Here is a 20452-nt window from a genome sequence, read left to right as displayed (position 1 = left end):
TCCTGGCTGAATGTGTGTGCACTCAGGTGACACATGTAGAGGTCTCTGTACATAGGGAGGAACTAGCACTCCAGACTCAGAGACCAGTGAGGCTTCCTGGAAGATGACCTTTCTGCCTTGAACCTTGACCTGTGCAGGTAGAGTGTACAGACACTTGCAAGACAGCAAAGAATTAGCTTGTTTTTGTCAGCTGACTGAGCCTTTTCAGCCTGCTGGGAGCCAATTTCCTCCTCACAGTGGTTGAGTGATGTAGGCAGGGCAAGTATTATTTTATCCACCATACAGAGGAGGGAACCAAAGTATGGAGATGTCAAGGGACTTAGGTCACCCAATGAGTTTCTCGCGGAATGGCTCAGACCCCAGGTTTCAGGTCAGTTAACACTTGGCCTGAGGGCCTCACAGCTCCTTGAACTTCTCTGAGATTACTGGCCTTGGCAGAATCTCAGAGAAGAAAGTCTTATGGATCCCGGTGGTGGCGAGTTCTATCCCTGTGGTCTCCATCACTCTCTAGAGGAGGGGCTAGAGCCCAGCTTGGGGCTCCACTCGAGGACTCCCCCAGCCTGTGAGCACGTGGGGTAGAGAGAGAGAGCAGGCACCTGGCCTTGTCCTGAACATTGGCCTTTCTGCCTCCCGATAGCTGCCCCAGCTCCCTACTCTGCCCTGGAGAGGTGACACACTAACTAGACAGGGTCTGGATGCTGCCACCCTGCTGTGGCCAGTTCAGCTTCTTTTAGTTTTTATTTATTTGTTTTTTTTTTTTAGCTCAGCTTCTTATCATCCCTCCCTGGGGCTCTGGGAGAGGCCACAGTGCAGGTGGACTGTGCAGGAAATGCAGGCCTAGCCCAGGCGACTCTGTGGGATTTGGAGACCCTGATCCTTGCTCTGTCACATCTTTTTCCCGGGAGTCTGTTTGGAATTACAGTTTGACATAAAAATGAATGTGGACACCCATGGTTCCGACCATGACACTGTGAATGCCTGGACTGGACTCCTTTGTCCTGAAGAATCCTCCTGATCATCGCAGGTGGCTTAGCAAGACCTCTGGCCTTGACCCACTAGATCCCAAGTTTACCTCCCTCCCCAAGGCTTAATGATCCAAAATAGCCCCACCCATTTCCTAGTGTCCCCTGGGGACAGAATCACTCCCAGCTGATGACCTCTGGCCTGGAAGAAACAGGGATCCAGACAGACTGCTTGTTGTATTTATTACTCCTTGCCTTTCTTCCATTTTAGGGCTTCATATACCTTTTTGTTTTGCATGGCGACTAAACCTCTGAGACCTGGCTGTTCCCCTGTGTGTCCTTTGCCATTTCTCCCCATCTGAACAGTAGGACCCTGGGCTGAAGTAGTCTGGGGGCTCTGGATGCAGCCTGTGTTCCATTTCCCCCGTGGGGTAATGAGCCTACCTCCTTCCTATGCCCCTGCTGAACACTGCTCTTGCACTCTGGTCTCTATGTGCTGCTGTTATGGGGCCTGGAACAGGCCGTCTGCTTCTGGGCTGACCAGGCCCCTGTGATGAGCCTATCCCAAACGCCAAAGAACAGTAGAAATGTTTCCTTTAGCATGGGATGCAGAGACCAGAAAGGTCGTAGCAGGGTCTTAGCAGTCTTCTTCTTCTTTTTTTTTTTTTTACTTGTTGATGGATGTTTATTTTATTTATTTTTACGTGGTGCTGAGGATCGAACCCTGTGCCTCACACATGCTAGGCAAGTGCTCTGCCACTGAGCCTCAACCCAGCCCAGCTGTCTTCTTTTTTTCTTTTTCCCAAGTATCCATTCTCCAGTTGTAGTTGGACACAGCACCCTTATTTTATTTATTTATCTTTATGTGGTGCTGAGGATCGAACCCAGGGCCCCCACGTGCTAGGTGAGCACTCTATTATTGAGCTACAACCCCAGCCCCATGCAGTCTTTCTTTTTTAATTCTTTAATTCTTTCTTTTTAATTCTTTAATTCTTTTTTAATTTATGTATTTGCAGTACTGGGGATTGAACCCAGGGGCACTCTACCACCAAGTTACAGCCCCAGCCCTTTTAAAATTGTTACTAATTTTATTTTGAGACAGGGTCTCACTAAGTTGCCCATGTTGGCCTTGAACTTGTGATCCTCCTGCCTCAGCCTCCCAAGTCACTGGAATTATGGCACCCACTCAGCAGTATCCTTTTTAAACAATGTATTTGAGTTTTTAAAATTACAGTAGTAAAACACACTGTGAAACTTTAAACAGTTGGGAAGTTTAAGAGGCAAGACCTCCTCCCCAGATCACGGCCCCATGCTTTTGAGGACCTCACTTTACAGATTCATGTAGGCTTTTCTAATATTTTCATCAATTCATATATCAAGTAACTTTTAAATATAGAGATCTATTTTAGGAGCAGACAGTATGTTTGGGTTAATTGAGTTGGCTCTGTAGGACGCCTTGGTGGTCTTAATTTTTCCCGCCCCCTGCCTTTATACTTGGTTCCTGTCATCCTAGGTACAGAGCCATTGTCCCTATCTTCTTTTCCCCTGAGGTGACAGCTTCAGGTTGTCCTTCCTGGAAGAAGGGGGAATAGCAGAGTGTGTGTTGGTGTCCAAGTGGCCAGGATCCTGCCCTGGGGATCCTTGGGGCAGTGTAGCCTGACCACCATAGAAATCAGGGCTGCAGCCTCATTCTTCTGGGCACCTCAGTGCCTGCTAGGGGTCCGAGGCCAGTGGGAAGGTTGCTGAGAAGAGGTCCATTTGGCTACCTGACTTGGTCCATGCGCCTTGCCTCTGGGGTCAGCTTCCCAAGTCCTTCCTGTAGGGTTAGGGTACATCCGTGTGTGGGGCAGACCCTCCTCCAGCTGTCCTGGCGTCTGGCAGGCTTCCTGTCCTAGAATGGTGGGGGGCACGTAAAACATCAGTCACTTCCAGAATTTATTCCATCGTATCTTTGTTTCAAAATTAAAGACATGGCGGGGGGTGGTGGTGGGGGGAGCTTGAGCGCATGAGGGAGCGTGCATACCAGCTCAGCCTGAGAAAGCATCCTCTCCAGACAGGCGTGGGGCTGGGGAGATAAGAGGCCAGAGAAGACCTGGAGAATGAGTCCAGAGAGGGCTTTGCCACTGGGTCTGTTGGTCTAGGGAAGGCTGCTGGCTAGAGAGAGATCCTGGAGTAGGGTGACACCTGGTGACTCTCCTGGGCTGGGAGGAGCAGGGTGAAGAGATCAGGAGATCCCTGAGGCGGTTTGCAGGAGGCTGGCCGAGTGCAGCCCTTAGGGAGTGTGTCCTTATTATGCCTGCAGATTATATCCCCATTAGCGCATAATTATTATATAATGGGCGTTATTGCATAATGGCAGTTATATAACAGGTGGCCCAGAATACAGACAGGGGGTGTAATAAGTGTATATCCTCTGGCTATAAATAACCACCAGCCCCACACTGAATATGTGGTCACACCAGAGCCACCTTATAAATACCCTTGCTGGGCTATAAATTTCTAAGCAGTGACGTCAGTGGGCATGGTACCTAGTTAGAGGGTGGTAGGAGGAACCTGCAGCCCCACCCGGCCACATGACATCATTGTTTCCTTAGTAACAGGAACGCTCCCCAGGGGATCAAGTGAAGAGAGGCCTTTAGAAGGAGGAGGCAAATGGTGGAATACTTGGGTAGGGGGTGGTTCTGAGCCTAGGGCTGACCAGGCTGGGGTGGAGTCCTGGGGGCAGTGAGACAGGCCACACAATGACAGGGCAGTGGACTCCATTTCCTCTCATCTGAACCTCTAGAGAGTCTAGGGTCCCCTTCCCTGTGTGTAGCAGGTCATGCCAGCCTTGACCTTGTGTCAGGGGGAAGAGGAGAGCTAAATGGTCTCCTCTGTCTTTCTCTGTCCAAGGTGGCCTCTCCATAGTTCTGGGGTCACTTGTCGAAGAGGAGTTGAATGTGGACAGACCCAAGCTCTATGCCCTGGTCATGTCCTCCTCAGGGTGTGGCTGTTTCTCCAACCAGAGGTTTTAGGCCAGTTTCAGCCTTAGTAACAGAAGAAATATGCAAGCAATTTGGCAAAGGTCTCAGAGAGCCTCGTGGCAATAATGGCGGAGGGAGTTGGCGCCTGGGAAGGAAGAGGAGACAGGACAGTGTGAGGTGGGCCACAGTATTTTAGGTGTATGAGAGAGAGTTTCCTATGAGTGGTGAAGAGCTGGTTCTCATATTCTTGAGCATAGGGAGGAGATTCTCTTTGTTGGCAGGTAGGGTATTGAAGTTAATTTGGAGTAAATATGGATGACCATCTAGACCCAGTTTTATCAAGAGGTTTTCAGTTTTAGTACTAAGTCCCTTGTGCTGTCCCAGGAAACTCCTAAGTCCCAGAAAACCAGGACGATTGATTATCCTTGAATCAACCAGGGTGATTTTGCCTTTCAGGAAACATTTGACAGTATTTGTTACCAGTGGGAAGAGTCCAGTGCACTGACAACACCTCAGGAACAAAGAATCATCTAGTGTGGAGGCCTAGAAACCCTGCCTTGGGGGGAGGGTTGGCAGACCTTGCTGTGTGTGTTCCTTAGGATGTTCCTTGCCACTGCTGGCCAAGTGGGCTGCCCAGCTGCCTCTGTGAACTTCTTACAGCCTTGTTTTCTATTCTTTGATTGGTTGTGTAGGGATCTGGGGTTGGGAGACCGTACTAGGAAATCTGAAGCTTCTGCAAGAGTCTTACCCCTCACAAAGCTCAGAAGCTTTTTGCAGGTGAGACTTCTGAGCATGAAACCACTGCAAGAAACCACTGCTCTAGACCCTGTGCCTGTTGTTTAAAAAATACTGGGGGCTTTAGTGCAAGCCTGTAATCCCTGCGACTCATGAGACTGAGGCAGGAAGACCACGAGTTCAAGGCCAATCTCAGCAATTTGGCAAGACCCTGCCTCAAAATAAGAAATATAAAGGTCTGTGAGTGTAGCCCAATGGTACAGGGCTTCCCTACAATGAGTTAGGCCCTGGGTTTGATTCCCAGTATGACAAAAAAAAAAAAAGAGGAAATTATCCAATAGCTTATCTCTTACTGCTTGCCAGAGAGCTTTCAAAATGCAAAAGCTACTGCTTTCCCTGCCTTCCAGGTCATCTCTTCCTACAAAGACCCAAACAGGCTGCGACAGCCTCTGGGCTCACAAGTTCCCTGGACTGCACCAGCCCCAGGATGAGAACTTGTATCCATAAAGGCCGGTTTCCTAACCCCAGCAACCAGGGCTTGACAAGAGTTCTCCAAAAGACTTCTTAAATGAAATAGACAAGTTGGCAATATAGGGGAGCAAAAGCCTCTCCTGGCAAGTGGGAATTTGGGCTCTAAGCTATGTGATATCAATCAAATAGAAGAGTCCGTTTGCCTGGCATATGTGAAGTCTCATCACAAGCCACAGCACTTTCTCCTTCACCTGCGTGTAGTGTCAGTTTAGTTTCCTACCTGGCTACAGTTGACTTGGCACCCTCTGTCCCTGACCTCATGCAAAGTGTGGCCAACTGGGTCATCGTTTTTGCTGGCCTCACTTGGGGCCCACAGATAATGGCCAGGATGATGGTGGTGCAGCGGTCTGGCCAGAGGTGGGGACCAGCTAGACCCCAGGCTACCTACTCTTTGTGTGTATCAAGCCTGCCTCTTGAGCTTGGCTGTGGGCTGGAGACAGCTGAGGCAGGGATGGGGAGGCAGGGCAAAAGAGTCTGCATGCAGGGCTCTGCCTGCTGGGCAAAGGAAACTGGGGAGCGGCGCTTGCTTCTAGCACAAAAGCCGTAGCTCCACAGAACAACAATCCTCAGGATATTGCCAGCCCGAGAGAGGGGGCCAAGGGAGAGGCCCCTGCCCTGAGGACGGGCCAGATTTCTCTCACTTATTTATGGTATCATGGTTTATAAAGTGGGCCCAGCACACAGATCTCTGGGCACAGTTTCAAATACATGCATTTCTTTTAAATTAAACACCACACACACATTTGCTGTGCGTGCGCACACGATCTGTTCAAGCCATGCTGCTGCCCAGGAGTGTTCCTGGCCACGTGGGACGGTAACTGAGGATGATGGTACCAAAGCCACCATCTAATATTAGATTTTGTAACTCAGAGATTCATTAATATAATTACTCAGATGCCAGCCTGGCTTGGCAAGGCCTCTTGAATTGTGTTCCTCTCTGACAAAGCACTCTGGCTACAGGGATGCCCTGGTGAGCCTCCTTGTCTGTGGGCAGTGGGCAGAGGCACTCTCCCACACACCCTCCCACTGTGGCAGGTCCTGCCTTTTTGTGTCTTGTCACAAGAAAGGCACCTCTGGAGAGTCGGCCATAGGCTTGAGCAGCCTGCTGGGCGGGCCCCAGTTTTCTGTAAGCTGCGGGCTGGGTTACTTTTCTCCCATGTCACTTTGCACATAATTGTATAGGATTCTCTTGCTAAGCTGGAATTTTGGAGTGGGGGCTGTGTTTTATCTGTTTTTATACCTGTCTCTTGCCCACATATAGTTTTATACGGATCCATAAACCCATTCTGAGTATTGAATTAACCTTCAGCTGGGGAGCAGCTGATGGTTCGTCCTTGAGATTTGGAGCAAAGGCCTGCAGTGGTGTAAAAACCAGAAAGGGGCTGATGGAGCAAGGGTCGGCTATGGGGAGCAGCAGGTGTACTCTGTGAGCAGATATCACCAAGGGGGAGTCCTGACAGCTGAGTGACAGAAGCTTCTGGAACACTAGAAGAAGCACAGTATACAAGTGAATGCTAGGCTTTATTGGTTGAAAGGGACTTGGTTTCTCAAAAAATATGTATTTTTCCCTTTCAATGAGGTATCAGGAAAGTGGGGGAAGAGTAGTCCTCTTCTTAGCTTTTCCTCCACCCCTAGCACCTTGTTGCAGAGGGTAACCTTGTTACTTGCCCACTCTGTGGGCAAGTAAGCCCCAGCTTAGCTCGTTCTACCCACACCCAGGCCTGCCTTCTGTCTCCTTGGCTGTGCCTGCTATGTAGTCCTCTTTGAGGGGTGTCCCCACTTCTGGCCACACAGCAAACGGCCTCCAAAGGCCACATCCTCTCTAGATTAAGTCCAAGGGGTGATGGGTAAGTTCTCTTACTGATGATGGGTGAGTTCTCTTCCAGGCCAGATACCCCTGCACACTAGCCTGGTGGATGCCGTGCAGCGCAGATTGGCAAGGAGTGACCCTGAGCTCATGGGGATCACTCACCTTTTGTTCTGAGGCTCCTTCTGCCTCTCTTCCCTCTCCAAAGAAGCCCTAGTCTCCAGGCCCCTCCTGCAGATGGGCTTGTGGTCACTCTTCTTGCCTCTTCCTGTGGAAGGGGGATTTTTTTCTTCATACACTAGCACATGCACAGTCAATTCTCTAAGCCGACCCCAAAGTCAGTTCTGCTGCTGGTGCTGCCCCTATACTTGTTCAGACTCCAGAGCCATTTCCAGTAGTTTTCGAATGAATTCCCAGCTCTTCTGTCTCTGCCTTAGACTCCAGCCAGCTTGCCAGCTTCCTCCCCTTGCACCTGGTCTTAAGTCTCTTTCCTCCGGCCCGTTTAGAAGCCTGCCTTCTCCTGCAAAGTACCCCCCATTCAGCAGAGGAGCATCAGGGAGCCTTGGGCACCCAATCTTGGTTGTGTGGCGGGTGCACAGAGTGTAACAGTAATTTGAGAATGTCTCCCTCCATGCTGCTTCTTGTCCTTTGAGCTGGAGTCCATTTTAGCATGAAAAAAAGGACAGGAGGCTTAGAGAACTCAAACTCGCCAAGGTTTTGCATTTGTCTCACTGTGTTCTGATTTGTAGAGCACCACATTCATACCTCTCTGTCTATTCACTGTTTTAAAAAGTGCACGGGGCTGGGGCATGGTGGCACATACTTATAATCCCAGTGACTCAAGAGGCTGAGGCAGGAGGATTGCAAATTTGAGGCCAGCTTTAGCAATTTAGCAAGACACTAAAGCAACTTAGTGAGACCTGTTTCAAAAAATAAAAAGGGGTCTAGGGTTGTGGCTCAGTAGTAGAGCACTTGCCTAGCATGTGTGAGGTACTAGGTTCGATTCTCAGTACCACATTAAAAAACATAAATAAATAAATATAATAAAGATTTTTAAAAAACACCTCAACATTAAGTAAATAAATAAATAAAAGGGCTGAGGATCATAAAAATACAAAATAAGTGCTCAGGTGTGGTCACAACACTCCTGTAATCCCAGCAGTTTGGAAAGTGGAGGCAGGAGGGTGTCAAGTTCCAGGCCAGCTGGGCAACCGTACCTCAAATTAAAAGAAAATTAAAAGGCTGAGGAAGTGGCTCAGTGGTAGAGTACCCCTGGGTTCAGCCCTTAGTACCAAAAAAAGCAAGCAAGCAAACAAACAAACAAACAAAAACAAATTTAGGCCGGGGCGCAGTGGCACACACCTGTAATCCCAGCAGCTTGGAAGGCTGAGGCAGAAGGATCGCAAGTTCAAAACCATCCTCAGTAACTTGGTGAGGCCATAAGTAACTTAGCAAGACCCTGCCTCAAAATAAATAAAAAGAGCTGGGGATGTGGCTTAGTGGTTGAGTACCCCAGGTTCAATCCCCAGTGCTAAACAAACAAAAAACAATAGTGTAGAGAGGAAAATAAAAATTATCAAAATTTTACCATTTCAGTAGCCTACTATTAGCCTTTTTGCACTTTTCTATACCCATTATACGTATTTTTTTTTGTAGTTGTAGATGGACAGAATGAACAGAATGCCTTTTTTTTTTTTTTTTTTTTTAATGTGGTGCTAGGGATTGAACACCCAGTGAGTTCCTCACACATGCTAGGCAAGTGCTCCTGCCACTGAGCCATAGCCTCAGCCCATATATTTATTTATTTATTTATTTTAATTTTTTTTTAGTTGTAGTTGGACACAATAACCTTTATTTTATTTATTTATTTTTATGTGGTGCTGAGGATTGAACTCAGTGGATCGCACATGCTAGGTGAGTGCTCTACCACTGAGCCACAGCCCCAGCCCCACCATATTTTATTTTTTATTGGTGTTCATGGTATAGACTTTGGATCCTGCTTTAAAATTTTTAACACAATGTGTATTCTACCATGTCAGTATTTTTCAGAAAATTAATTTTTAATGGCTTAGTATCAATATAATAAAAAGAGACTTCTGGGCTTGGGATGTGGCTTAAGCGGTAGTGCGCTTGCCTGGCATGCGCGCAGCGCTGGGTTCGATCCTCAGCACCACATACAAATAAAGATGTTGTGTCCACCGAAAACTAAAAATAAATATTAAAATTCTCTCTCTCTCTCTCTCTCTCTCTCTCTTAAAAAAAAAAAGAGATTTCCATCCTCTTTTTATTTTGGGAATGAGAAATTTCCTTTTAGTACAAATGTAATAGGTGCTCAAATGTGCTTTCTGGGCTTGGTGGCATCACCTATAATCCCAGTGATTCTAGAGGCTGAAGCAGAAGGATCAAAAATTCTAGACCAGCTTGGGCAACTTGGGGAGACCCTGTCTCAAAAAGAGTGGGGAGTGCTGGGAAGTAGCTCAGTGGTAGACATCCCTGGGTTCAATCCCTGGTATAGCAAATACATAATAACAGATTTTAAAATAGTGCTTTTACAATGGCAGCATGAGATTTCATTTTGCTAGAGTTGATGTACCCCTGCCTCCATCAAGGCTTCTTTATTTTATTTTTTTTGGTACCAGGGATTGAACTCAGGGGTGCTTAATTACTGAGCCACATCCCCAGCCCTTTTTGTTTTTTATTTTGAGACAGGGTCTTGCTGGTTGCTGAGGCTGGCTTTGAATTTCCAATCCTTTACCTCAGCCTCCAGGTCGGTTGCTGGGATTACAGAGGTGCACCACAGCCCCCAGCCCTATCAAGGGCTGTGAGCTGGGTCAGCTTTATCCCTGTTGTAAATTCTGCTCAGGTGGATGTCCTGGTGGACCTTGCTTTGTAACTCTTCATTATTAACTTTAGAGGGGGCTTCCTAGCAGATGAATTAGTAGGCAGAAGGTGTGGACTCTTTTGAAGACTCCTAATATATGTTGTGCATTGACATCTGGAAATTTGATGCCTGCAGATAGTACTTGGGGGCCCATCTCATTATATCCCAGGCTGCACCCTGTCCACGTTACTCAGAACCCCAGGCAGATGCCATCACCCATACCTCTGCATGCATGTTGCCTTAGGATGCATGTTCCTGAGTCAGTCCTCCCACCCTTCTCTAGGTGAACGTCACATTTCCACGTTCATTCTTTGCATCGACTCACACATGCCCTGGTGGACGCGTGCTGTCGCCCACTGAGAGAGCTAACCCTGGACATCAGCCCACACTCTCACACCTTCCAGCCATGTTTTTATGTAAGTCTGAGGTGCTCCCTCCCAGGACTTTGCAGCCGCTCCTTTTGGACAGTGCCTGAAGGAGATGGCCCCTTGAGGGTCCCTGGCATGGCAATTCCATGCCAGCATCTAGCCCAGGGCCTGCAGGAGCGGCTCTTGATGCTGCCAGGCAATGAGCAGGTGTTGGCCATGGCATCTTAATGGCAGCAGACTTCCAGTGCCACTGCTGAGGTACAAGCTCACAGTGGCTACCAGCATGTGCCCCCAGAAGTCCTACAGAAGCAGCTGCTGCCGATCCCTGAGCCCTGATGCCAAGTCTGCACCAGGACCCCAGCTTGCCTGCTGCAGCCTGTGTTCTCCAGGATGGAGGGGAGGCTCAGGAAGGAGCCCTGCCTCGGGGCTGTGGACTTTGTTTTCACTCACAGACACCTCTAATTCCATCCCAGCATTCAGGAAACGACCACCTTGTGTCCTGGCCTGGGTCCCTCAGTGTGAGTGAGCACACTCCTATTGGGCTCTGGTCCTACTGCCACTGCACTCCCATCTTTGTGCACAGACATGTATTCCTTCACTTCTAAACTAGGCCTCAGTCACTTTCTACATCCTGTTTGGCTCAAGGAAGTTGAAGTATCTATTGCTTCTGGCACTCTTTGTCTCTGAATCCTGATATTCTGTTGTTTTTGCAGTGCTGGGGATGAAACCCAGGGCCTCATTCATGCTAGGTAAGAGCTCTGCCCCTGAGCTGCAGCCCAACCCTCTCCCCACCCTTTCCATGTAGTGTTCCATCTTGCCCACAACTTGGCTGTCCTCAGGCTCCAGTGGTGAGAACTGTCCCAAGATCCCTGAGGCCTGGCAGGAGGCTGTGAGGTGCAGCTTGTGGAGGACAGGGAATGGCAGCAGGCTCCCCTTTTCCCAGCTTGCCCTTCCTCTGCAGCGTGGCAGTGCCAGGACATCCAGCCTTGAGGACCTCTGGCCAGGTCGTGGTAGGCAGGACTCCTGTGCTTATGGAGCTTGGTCTGTCCTCCACTCTGTGGGCATTCAGCACACGATAGCCTGTGGGTGTCTGCATGTGTGTCCTGAGGCCTTCCTGGTGCTGTGCCTGGTGTCAGGAGCTGGGTGTCTGTATACAAGGGTGGGTTGGGGCATGTGTGTAAATGTCAGCATGCATTATGCCCGAGGATGTAAGACGAAGTGTCTCAGGTCTTGAGGCTCAAATCTTGCTGTCGTCGTGAGAACTTGGAAACCCAGGGAGGGTGTAGTGACTTGCCTCCATCACTTATTGAGTAGGGTCACAGCTGATGTGTCCCTCCTGTGCTCAACTCCCTACCTGGCGCCCCCATGGCTCCAGCTTCTGCATCAGCAGGCGGGTGTGCTTACCGAGAAGTGTCAGGCCCTTCCCGCCCGCTCAGCAGCTGAGCAGTTTCTTTCTGGGGCTCTTTGTGAACCTGCCTTGCTATTAATCTACCTGTTAGTAAAAGAGATTACAATTGCTGTAATTACAGGGCGCTGTGTCTCCACCGTCAGGAACAGGACTGAGTGAGAGGCAAGGGGTGGGGGGAGTTAGCCCCACAGGAAGCTGCTATTAAAAGCCCCATGTTTGGTTGGATATGGCACAGGGACAGCAGGGGACCTGAGGCAAGGGGCTGGTCTGGCTGGGGAGATCTGGGAGACTGTAGGACCAAGGGCAGTGAATAGGGCCAGCCTCCAGGAAGCCTGGGACCTCTGAGCCACACAGGGCCTGGCATCCTGACCTCCCCCACCCCATGCTGAAGGCTGCCTCCACCTCTGGGTGACCTTCATAGGCATGGAGTGGAGGACACCTGGCATTCCACTCTGAGGTGGTGCTTATTAGGGGGGGTCAGTAGCTTTCTTTTGAGGGGTCTGCTTAGCCATCACTGCCATTGATTTATATGAACAAACAGAAGTTCCTAATGTGTACCTAGGCTGGGCCCCCGAGGAGAATGTGAGGCTGTCCTGTAGCACAGGGGTCCTCAGTGATGGCCATTTTCCCCCCAGGGATGTCTGGCCATGTCTGGAAACTTGGTTGTCACTACTGGGGGTGAGTAAGCTACTGGCATCTAGCAGGAAAGACCAGGAATGTTGCTGACGGCTAGCCCCACACAGATGGCCCCCCCAAAGCAGAGAACACCGAACACCGAACACCAAGCCCCAGCGTCGGGGCTCTGAAGGTGTGGAGACCCTTGCTGTGCAGAGGAAATGATGGCCAGGAGGAATCAGGTCAGCGTCCTGAGGCCTTCCTGGTGCTGTGCCTGGAGACCCAGGCCCAGGGCACTTGGCAGTCTGTGGCCAGGAAGTAGAAGACTGGCAGCCACCCCAGATTGATAACCCCACAGTGTTGACCTAGTGGCAGGCATTTGAGGATCACAGCCCTTTGTCACTTCTGTACCTTCCCCTTCCTTTTCCTGACAGGCTCCTTTCTCCTCCAGTGGTAAAAGCTGGACCCAAAATTGAGGAGTTTGCCCTTTCCCTCCCCAGGATCTCCTTATGGCCCCCAGAAGCATCTGGGGGTAGGGCCTGGACCTCCTCTGGAAGGAGGGTGTGCAGGAATGGGAAGGGCTGGCACCCTCCAGCTCCTGTCTTGCAAGGACACTGGCCGTGCTCCAGCTTCCCCGACACACATCTGGCCCGGCTTCTACTCTGAGGAACAGAGCTGGGCAGGTGGTCCCTGAACCCTGGTAGGCAAGAGTTGGGGTGCTGTTTAATGGATAGGACATTGGCCAACATCCAGTCCCATTGACCAAAGGAGCACCCCATGGGCCCTACTGCCCGCTTCCTACATTTCTTTGACCCCCCTCCACAGTGTCTGGGGGAGAGGACAGGGTGGGGGGACAGGAGGGCACAGTGGGGAGTAGCCTGTGAGCTGGGTGAGATGGGTGTGGGCACACTGCCCTCTATTCTGGGGTGTATTCACTGCTTGCTTGCCACATGTGGGGGCTTCTGCTGCCCTCCCAGCCTTTGGGCCACTATGTCTCATGTTTCCTGCAGACAAAGCGCTGAGATTTTCAGCTGTTGTGAATGCTGCATTTCACACCGAGTCCCTAATAGTGGAGTCGCTTTGCGTTTTCCCCCCTTTTTTGCCTTGACAGCTCCAACCTTATAATTTTACCTTCTCTTGCCTCACACGCACTCCTTTTCTTCCTTTTCCCCTTCCTGGGGCTTTTGCTGCTCTTCGCTGGGGACCCCCTTTAGGAGGGATCGTGTCTGACAAGAGAGGAGGGGCTTCCTGTCAAACATTGGGAGTTGATGTTTTGTTTGGTAAAATGTCTGTAAATAGGCTGCAAGGCGGTGATTCTACACGGATCCCGGTGCACGTGAGCGTCTTTTTGTGTCTGTGCACGTCTCCATGCATGTGAATGTAAGGAGCTGAGAGAAGGGGAAGGGAGGGTGAAGAGAGCAGAGAGATGGTTTCTGGGGGCACTGGGACAGCTCGCTTCCTTCCTGGGACATTGTTTTGGTCTAAATCACAGACCCTGATCAGGAAAGGGCCCAAGGCCTTGACCCATCACGGGCCATGAAGAACATCAGAAGGGCAGCTACTGCCCTCCTAGGCAGCTCTGGGCAGGCTGTTCGTGAGTGCTGGAATGGAGCAGTGGGACTGCCCCCCAGGAATGCCTTGAAATCCAGCCATCCAGGACTCTCAAGGCCCTGAGGTTTAGTTTGAAGGAGGCTGTTTCTCCTGCCTAGCCCTGACTGACTGTCAGCACTTAGATCCTTGGGATAGATGTCAGTCTTCCACCATGAATCGGGAGCAAGTTCCTCCTTGGAGTCAGCCTACTCAGCAAGGTGACTCCTTGCTTAAAAAGGACTTATTGCTGGGCGTGGTGGCGCACACCTGTAATTCTAGCATTTGGGAGGCCAAGTCAGGAGGATCATAAGTTTGAGGCCAGCCTTAGCAACCTAGTGAGACTGTATCTCAAGTTAAAAAGGGCTGGGGATGTAGCCCAGTGGTAGAGCACCACTGGGTTCATTCCCCAGAACCCCCTCCCCACAGAGTAGAACTTATTGCCTTAGATGGGGGTCCCCTTTTTAAGCTTCAGGTGGTTTACCTGTCCTGGTCTTGATTTACAGCTCACTCACTAGAAACCCTGGGCTATTTGATTTTATAAGCCCAGCCACATCCGTTTTCCCGCCATTAGCTTTCGAGACCACAGAGTGCTCTGCCTTTGAACTGCTCCTCAGCCTCACCCTCCCTGAATCCATTTTGAGTTTCTCTTCTCTGGCCCCATTAGAAAATGTCGGCTCTGACTGCACCGTGCTCGCGGAACAAAGGTGCAGAACGATTTTGGCTGCTTTATCCAGGAAATAAATTCCTCTCTGGTGCCAGAAACCATTGAGTGGTGCCATGTGTTGAGCTCCAGGGCCCAGAGCCGTGGGCAGGGTTATTGCTGAGGACAAGGAGGGTGGAAGCCTGGTACAGAGGCCGTGGTGAGAGAGTGCGCAGCTTCCCAGGCAGCCCTGTGAGCCTTGGGTCTGGAGCCTGCTCCCTCCTACCTGGCCTTCTGTCTGCATTGCCCGTGGCGTGGGCTGGTCCAGGGCCTGGGGCCCTCTCTGCCCCACAGTGGCGGTGCCTCCCTCATCCCTGCCTCTTTCTTCCTATGCCCCTTTCCTGGTTCTCTTGTTTGCTCTGTGCTGTGAAGGGCTGGTTTTCCTGGGCTTGGCCACACTCTGCTGCTCCCTACACCCCACACAGCCGGTGCTCTCCCTGCCTTGGGTGACACTGTTTGTCAGCACCTCTGAACCCCAGCTTTGCGAAGCCCAGGATGGTGGTGAGCTAGGGGCTGTGGAAACACAGTGCCACACATGCAGCTGGGCAGGTGGAGCATCTTGCTCAAGGCCACTTGCCAGCAGCAGCAGTGCCTGGCCGACTGTGCACCTTTGCCCCTCTCCACTGGGCATCCCAGCTCATCTCAGATTTGGATCTCCCATGGGCCTCAGACTCTTCTTTCCAGCTCCACCCTCATACTGGTGCTCCGCCCTCATGAGAGACCTCCCCAGCCCCTTGCTCCCTCTTGTCTTTGCTCCAGGCCTTGTTGGGAACATCACCACCTCATCCAGAGCCTCGCAGCCAGCTGAGCACAGGCCCTGTGGCAGCCCCAGGACTCCCAACTCTTCACCCCCCACTGTCATTTTCTGAATTCAGCTTCTACTCTCTTCCAGATTTGTATTTTATTGAGCTATAATTCACATAATAAAACTCACTACCAATGGGCCCAGACTTAGAATGGTTCGATTTAGGATTTTTTGACCTTATGATGGTGGGAAAATACACCCATTCAGCCGTTGTTTCTCACTTTCAGAATCCAGTGAATTATAGGATACTGCTATGAAATAAGCTTGATGTTAGATGATTTTGCCCAACTATAGGCTAATGGAAGTGTTCTGAGAACATTTAAGGTAAGCGAGGCTGAGCTCCAGTGTTCAATGGCTTAGGTGTATTAAACATGTCTTCATCTTAATAATATTTTCAATTTAAAGTGGGTTTATCAGCAGATAAATCCATTGTGAGTTCAAGCACATTTGTATTTTTTTTCTCTAGTATTCGAGATTGAACCCAGGGCCGCTCTGTAGGAGCTACATAACTACACCTTTTTATTTCTTCAAATTATTTATTTAGGTACCAGGGATTGGACCCAGGGACACTTAACCACTGAGACACATCCCCAATCCTTTTTAATTTTGATACTGGGTCTCACTAAGTTACTGAGGCTAGCTTTGAACTTGTAATCCTCTTGCCTCAGCCTTTCGAGGCGCTGGGATTACAATATGTGTCACCATTCCTGGCTTTATATTTTACCTTGAGACAGGGTCTTGCTAAGTTGCCCAGGCTTGCCTTGAACTTGCAGTGCTCCTAACCTTAGCCTTCAGAGTCTCTAGGAATACGGGCATCCACCACTGTACCCAGCTGACATCTATACTTTAAAGTGTACAATTCAGCAGCATTTAGTACATTCACAATGTTGTGCAACCATCACCACTAATTCCAGAACACTTTCATCACTCCAGAAAGAAATCCCATACCTACTAGTAGTTAGGCCCATTTCTCCCAGCTCCTAGTAACCACTAATCTGCTTTCTGTGTTATAAACAGGATCATATAATATATGGTCTTTGTGAGTAGTTTCTTTCATGGAGCATAACATTTTCAAGGTTTATCCATCTTGTAGTTGGTATCAATGCTTCTTTTTTTTTTTTTTTTTTGGTTCTAGGGAGTGAACTCAGGGCACTTGACCACTGAGCCACATCCCCAGCCCTATTTTGAATTTTATTTAGAGACAGGGTCTCACTGAGTTGCTAAGCACTTTGCTTTTACTGAGGCTGGTTTTGGACTTGCAGTCTTCCTGCCTCAGCCTCCTGAGCCACTGGGATTACAGGTGTGCGCCACCACGCCCAGCCTGCTTCGTTCTTTTTTAAGGCTGAATAATATTCCATTGTGTGGGATATGCCACATTTTGATGATCTGTTCATTCATTGACGAACATTTGGGATGGTCACAACTTTTTGGCAGTTGTGAACATTTGTGTACAAGTATCTAAGTAGACATGTATTCTTCTTCTCTGGAGGTGTGCATCTGGGAGGGGAATTGCTATCTTCTGGGGATTTGTAACTGCCTGCAAAGAGGCAGCTGCTGTCCATCCTCTTCTCTGCCAAGAGGCATTGTCTTTTTAGGCAGGCACCAGGTCACTCATGGTTGGGTCCCTGCTGAGGCCATGTATTTCAGCATTCACAGACTTCCAGCATACTACACTGCTGGCCTTGGACTTGTGATCCTCCTGTCTCAGCCTCCCAGATCACTGGGATTACAAGCATGGGCCATGGTGCCCAGCCACATGGAGCAATTAAAGGAGGTAAATAGGACAGGACTTGGGGAGCGCCAGTGACTCTGAGGGAGCTCACTCCTCTTTACAAGAGATGCCTTGCTGTTCCAGATAGTGGGGAGGCTTTAGTCCCAAGGGACATGTGGCCTGGCTTTCTTCTCTCCCCCACTTACTCCTCTGTGGGAGTGGCTAAGCAGCCTGCGGCCAGAGGGGCAATCCTCTCCTCCTATCAAGACCAGCCCCCTGGAGGTGGCCTTAGGCCTGGAGCAGCCCCCTGAGTAGCCTCCAGGGCTCTTGGGAGGAGTGTGGTGGCACTGATGATGTTGGCAGATCACTGGGAGGGTATGTGTTGCTGAAGCACCCTGCATGCCTCTAGGAGGCACAGGAGCAGCTGCCTCACCACCTAGGTGCTATGCTGTGGATCCCATTGTTGACGAAGGCAAAGACTTCAATCGAGATTGTCCCACCAGGAGCTTGGGACACTGTCTAGGCCCTGCACCAGCCCCCCTTAAGGTCCAAATGACTCAAGTGAGTCACTCAGCTCAGGCTCTGCCAGGTAGCCTAAGGTGGACATGTGCCACAGGTGGGTGCAGTGCCACCCCACTGTAGACCCAGGGAGGAGCAGGGGTATCTTAGGGCCCACCAGTGCCCTCTGTCTGGCCCCAGAGGGTGGACACAGGTCAGAGCCTCTGGCCATTGTTCATGTCTTTTCTTTCTACCAGATTCTTCCCTGGGGTGCCAGCTCCAGCCACTCAGGGACATCTGCATCTCCATAGCAGTGGCCAGTGAGTCCAATTTTTCCTAAGCCCCAAGCACAGCAGGTTCAGGGAGGCAAGAACTGCCCAGGCAAGTGCTGGAGAGGCCCTTCCTCAGAGCAGCCCAGCCCTCCTCCTCCCTCCTCGGCCCTCTCCTCTCCCTGGGCCTCTTCCCCACGTGGCTCATTACAACTCCAGTTGTTCAGGTCTCGACCTCAAGAGCCTTCCCTATTGACCCCTGACCAGCGATACTAATCTGTGTCAACAGGCCCCAGGGGTTAAAGAAACACAACCCGCCACTGCCGCCTTAGCAGGTGCCTGGAGGGGGCGGGGTGGCTCCTGGAAGCAGCCAGCGGCGCCCGGAAGGCAAAGGAGCTTCTGCGGTGCCCCCTCCCACTGTGCCTGCCCTCTGGGCTCCCCGTTCTGTGCTGGCGGGGTTTTCCTCTTCCTCGGCAGACCTCCCTCCCACCAGCTGCCCATCCTGTGCCACTACTTCCTTTCTGTCTTTCCTTGGCTCTCTGCTCTGCCTATAGGATTGGAGACCAAATGTCCACTGGCATCCAGGTGGTGCCCAGGTTAACAGAGAGCAGAGAAGCTGGCTGCCCTTGTGTCTCTCTCCAGCACTCCATCTTTCCCATCTCTCTCCCTCCTCTTGCAATCCCAGTCAGGAACCTTTCACCAGAGTCCCTCGAGGGATCCCTGGGACTGCCCCATAAGTAGGACCTGTGATTCTGCTCTTCCAACTAGTACCCGGTGCTACTAATCCTCCAGATTGTCCCCCAGCCTCAGTTGTCCCTTACTCCACGTGTACACTCTGTCCCCAGGAGTGGGGCCATCCTTGGGAGACCAAGGCACACTGCTGGCTACCTGGACCAGGGCACAGATTAGATGGGAGCTGTCCTAGGGAACACAAGGGCCAGGAACACAGGTGGACCACCTGGGATGGCCTGGTAATCACACTGGGGCTGCTGGGCAGTGCCACCATGACTCATGGGGGTCATTCAAGGCAGCATCTTGCCCTCAACCTGACTACTGGGGCGATCAGGGCAAAGGATCACCTCACTTAACCAAGACAGTCTTGATCCTCTCAGAGAAACAGTCCTGTGTCAGGCACGTGCTCTGTCTTGGGATGAATTTTGAGTTGTATATGGCATGTCCTTGGTGCCACTCATCCTTAAGATGTCCCGTCTTTTTCTTCCACAGGGCCCCACAGCCCAGGTGTTCCCTGGTGGCAGCACACTTGTGTCTGGTAGGGGGTGGCCAGGGACGGTTCTGAGCATGGTGCAGGGTAGGACCAGGTGAATCTGGTGTGCTGGGTGGGCCTGAGGGCATTTTTGGGGGGTCTTTCTGTTAATTCCAGAAAACCTGGATGGAGCTCAGTGGGCTGTGGGGCACGCTGAGTGCTCCTCTGCTCCTTCCCCAAGTGCTCTTTTCCTCTTCTGACTTTACTCTGTCCCCCACTCCCCAGACCGCCCCCCTCTTCCTTCTTCCTCTTGGCAGGTCTAGGGAGCAATAGAAAAACTCTCCAAAAAAAAAAAATTTTTTTTTTTTGTGTTTCCCAAACTTTTCCAGATGCCAAGAAGAGGCCAGAGAAACTCTGCAAATGCAGAGCAGGGAGGGGGAGGGACTGTTACAACCTCTCCTTTCCTTCCCCAGAGGAAAGCAGGGACAACTAGGGAGGGGACGACTCTGCCATCTTCTGACAGTTCCTCCTGGAGGTCAGAGAGCCCCTTTACCACCCCTATCCCTGATTCCCCCCAGGGTTCCTAGGATATTCTGGGGTTCAGAAGGGTAGATTTAGGGCAGATCCCCTCCTACCAGCTGAGGGAGGCGGGGAGCTGAGAAGTGGGACAACCTGGTCCCAGGGGTCTTCCCTGGAGTCAGGACCCTGAGCGGGAACCTGCTGTTGCGAGGCTGAGGCATGGGGAGGCAGACAGGAGAGGGCAGTGTGTGCTCTCCCCAGTCCCACCCCAAGGGGTGCTGCCCCCACCTCTACTGTTCTGTCCATCCACTCCCTGGACACCTCCTAAAACAAAGGCCTCTTTGTGGTCCTGGCCCACTGGCCTGCTGCCAACCGCATTCTTTGCGAGTTTCCTGAGCGAGGATCCCGGCTCTCCGTGGTCAGCTCCTCCCCCACTCAGCCTGCCTGGCCCCACTCCTGGTGGCTTAGAGCAGTCCCCTCTCTCCTGCCCTGCCCTGCTCAGGGTCATCCCACAGTTCCCCATCTCTCCTGTGGGTGGATCTGGATCCAGGCTGAGAAAGAAGACCCCTAGGAAGAGCTGAGCCCCTGGCCTGTGGAGCCCTGGGAGTCAGGCAAGTGGAGGTTCCACTCCTTCAGGCCCTGGCTGATCTTGGTTGATTTCACCATCTCAGTTCTGATCTACAAAAATGGGGAAAATAACGATCACCCCATGGGGCAGTTAGGAAGATTAAATGTCTCCCAAACACTTAGTTCCTGCCCCCACACAGCAGAAGAGGGACCAACTCCTCACTTCTGACTGTGCCCTGGAATCCTGGGGAGCTGGGGGTGATCTCAGTGGATGTCTGAGGAGCTCAGAAAGGTCTCCAGAGCCTTGGGCAGGATGTTT

General features: G+C 51.0%; 1 protein-coding gene across 11 annotated transcripts in view; it reads left to right on the top strand.

Annotated features, from left to right (window-relative positions):
* Positions 1 to 20452, top strand: part of Nfix (nuclear factor I X) — a 95911-nt gene that overhangs the window by 37583 nt on the left and 37876 nt on the right. The window contains exons 3-4 of one of the 11 annotated variants that reach the window (XR_011704667.1): positions 12291 to 12512; positions 15320 to 15402. The exons of 8 other annotated variants lie outside the window; for them this stretch is intronic. Coding sequence is in view for 2 of the 3 variants with exons in the window: in XM_034637157.2 (XP_034493048.1) it covers positions 763 to 932 (170 nt within the window). In the remaining variant the exon portion in view is untranslated. Of the gene's footprint in view, positions 1 to 762; positions 940 to 12290; positions 12513 to 15319; positions 15496 to 20452 lie in introns of those variants that run through there. 2 more of the 11 variants (XM_034637158.2, XM_034637157.2) reach the window with 2 other exon arrangements.

This window comes from Marmota flaviventris, chromosome 1 (genome assembly GCF_047511675.1).
Source record: "Marmota flaviventris isolate mMarFla1 chromosome 1, mMarFla1.hap1, whole genome shotgun sequence".
Classification (NCBI taxonomy): domain Eukaryota; kingdom Metazoa; phylum Chordata; class Mammalia; order Rodentia; family Sciuridae; genus Marmota; species Marmota flaviventris.
The sequence above is the reverse complement of the archived record's forward strand: the minus strand, read 5'-3'. Positions and strand labels throughout refer to the sequence as shown.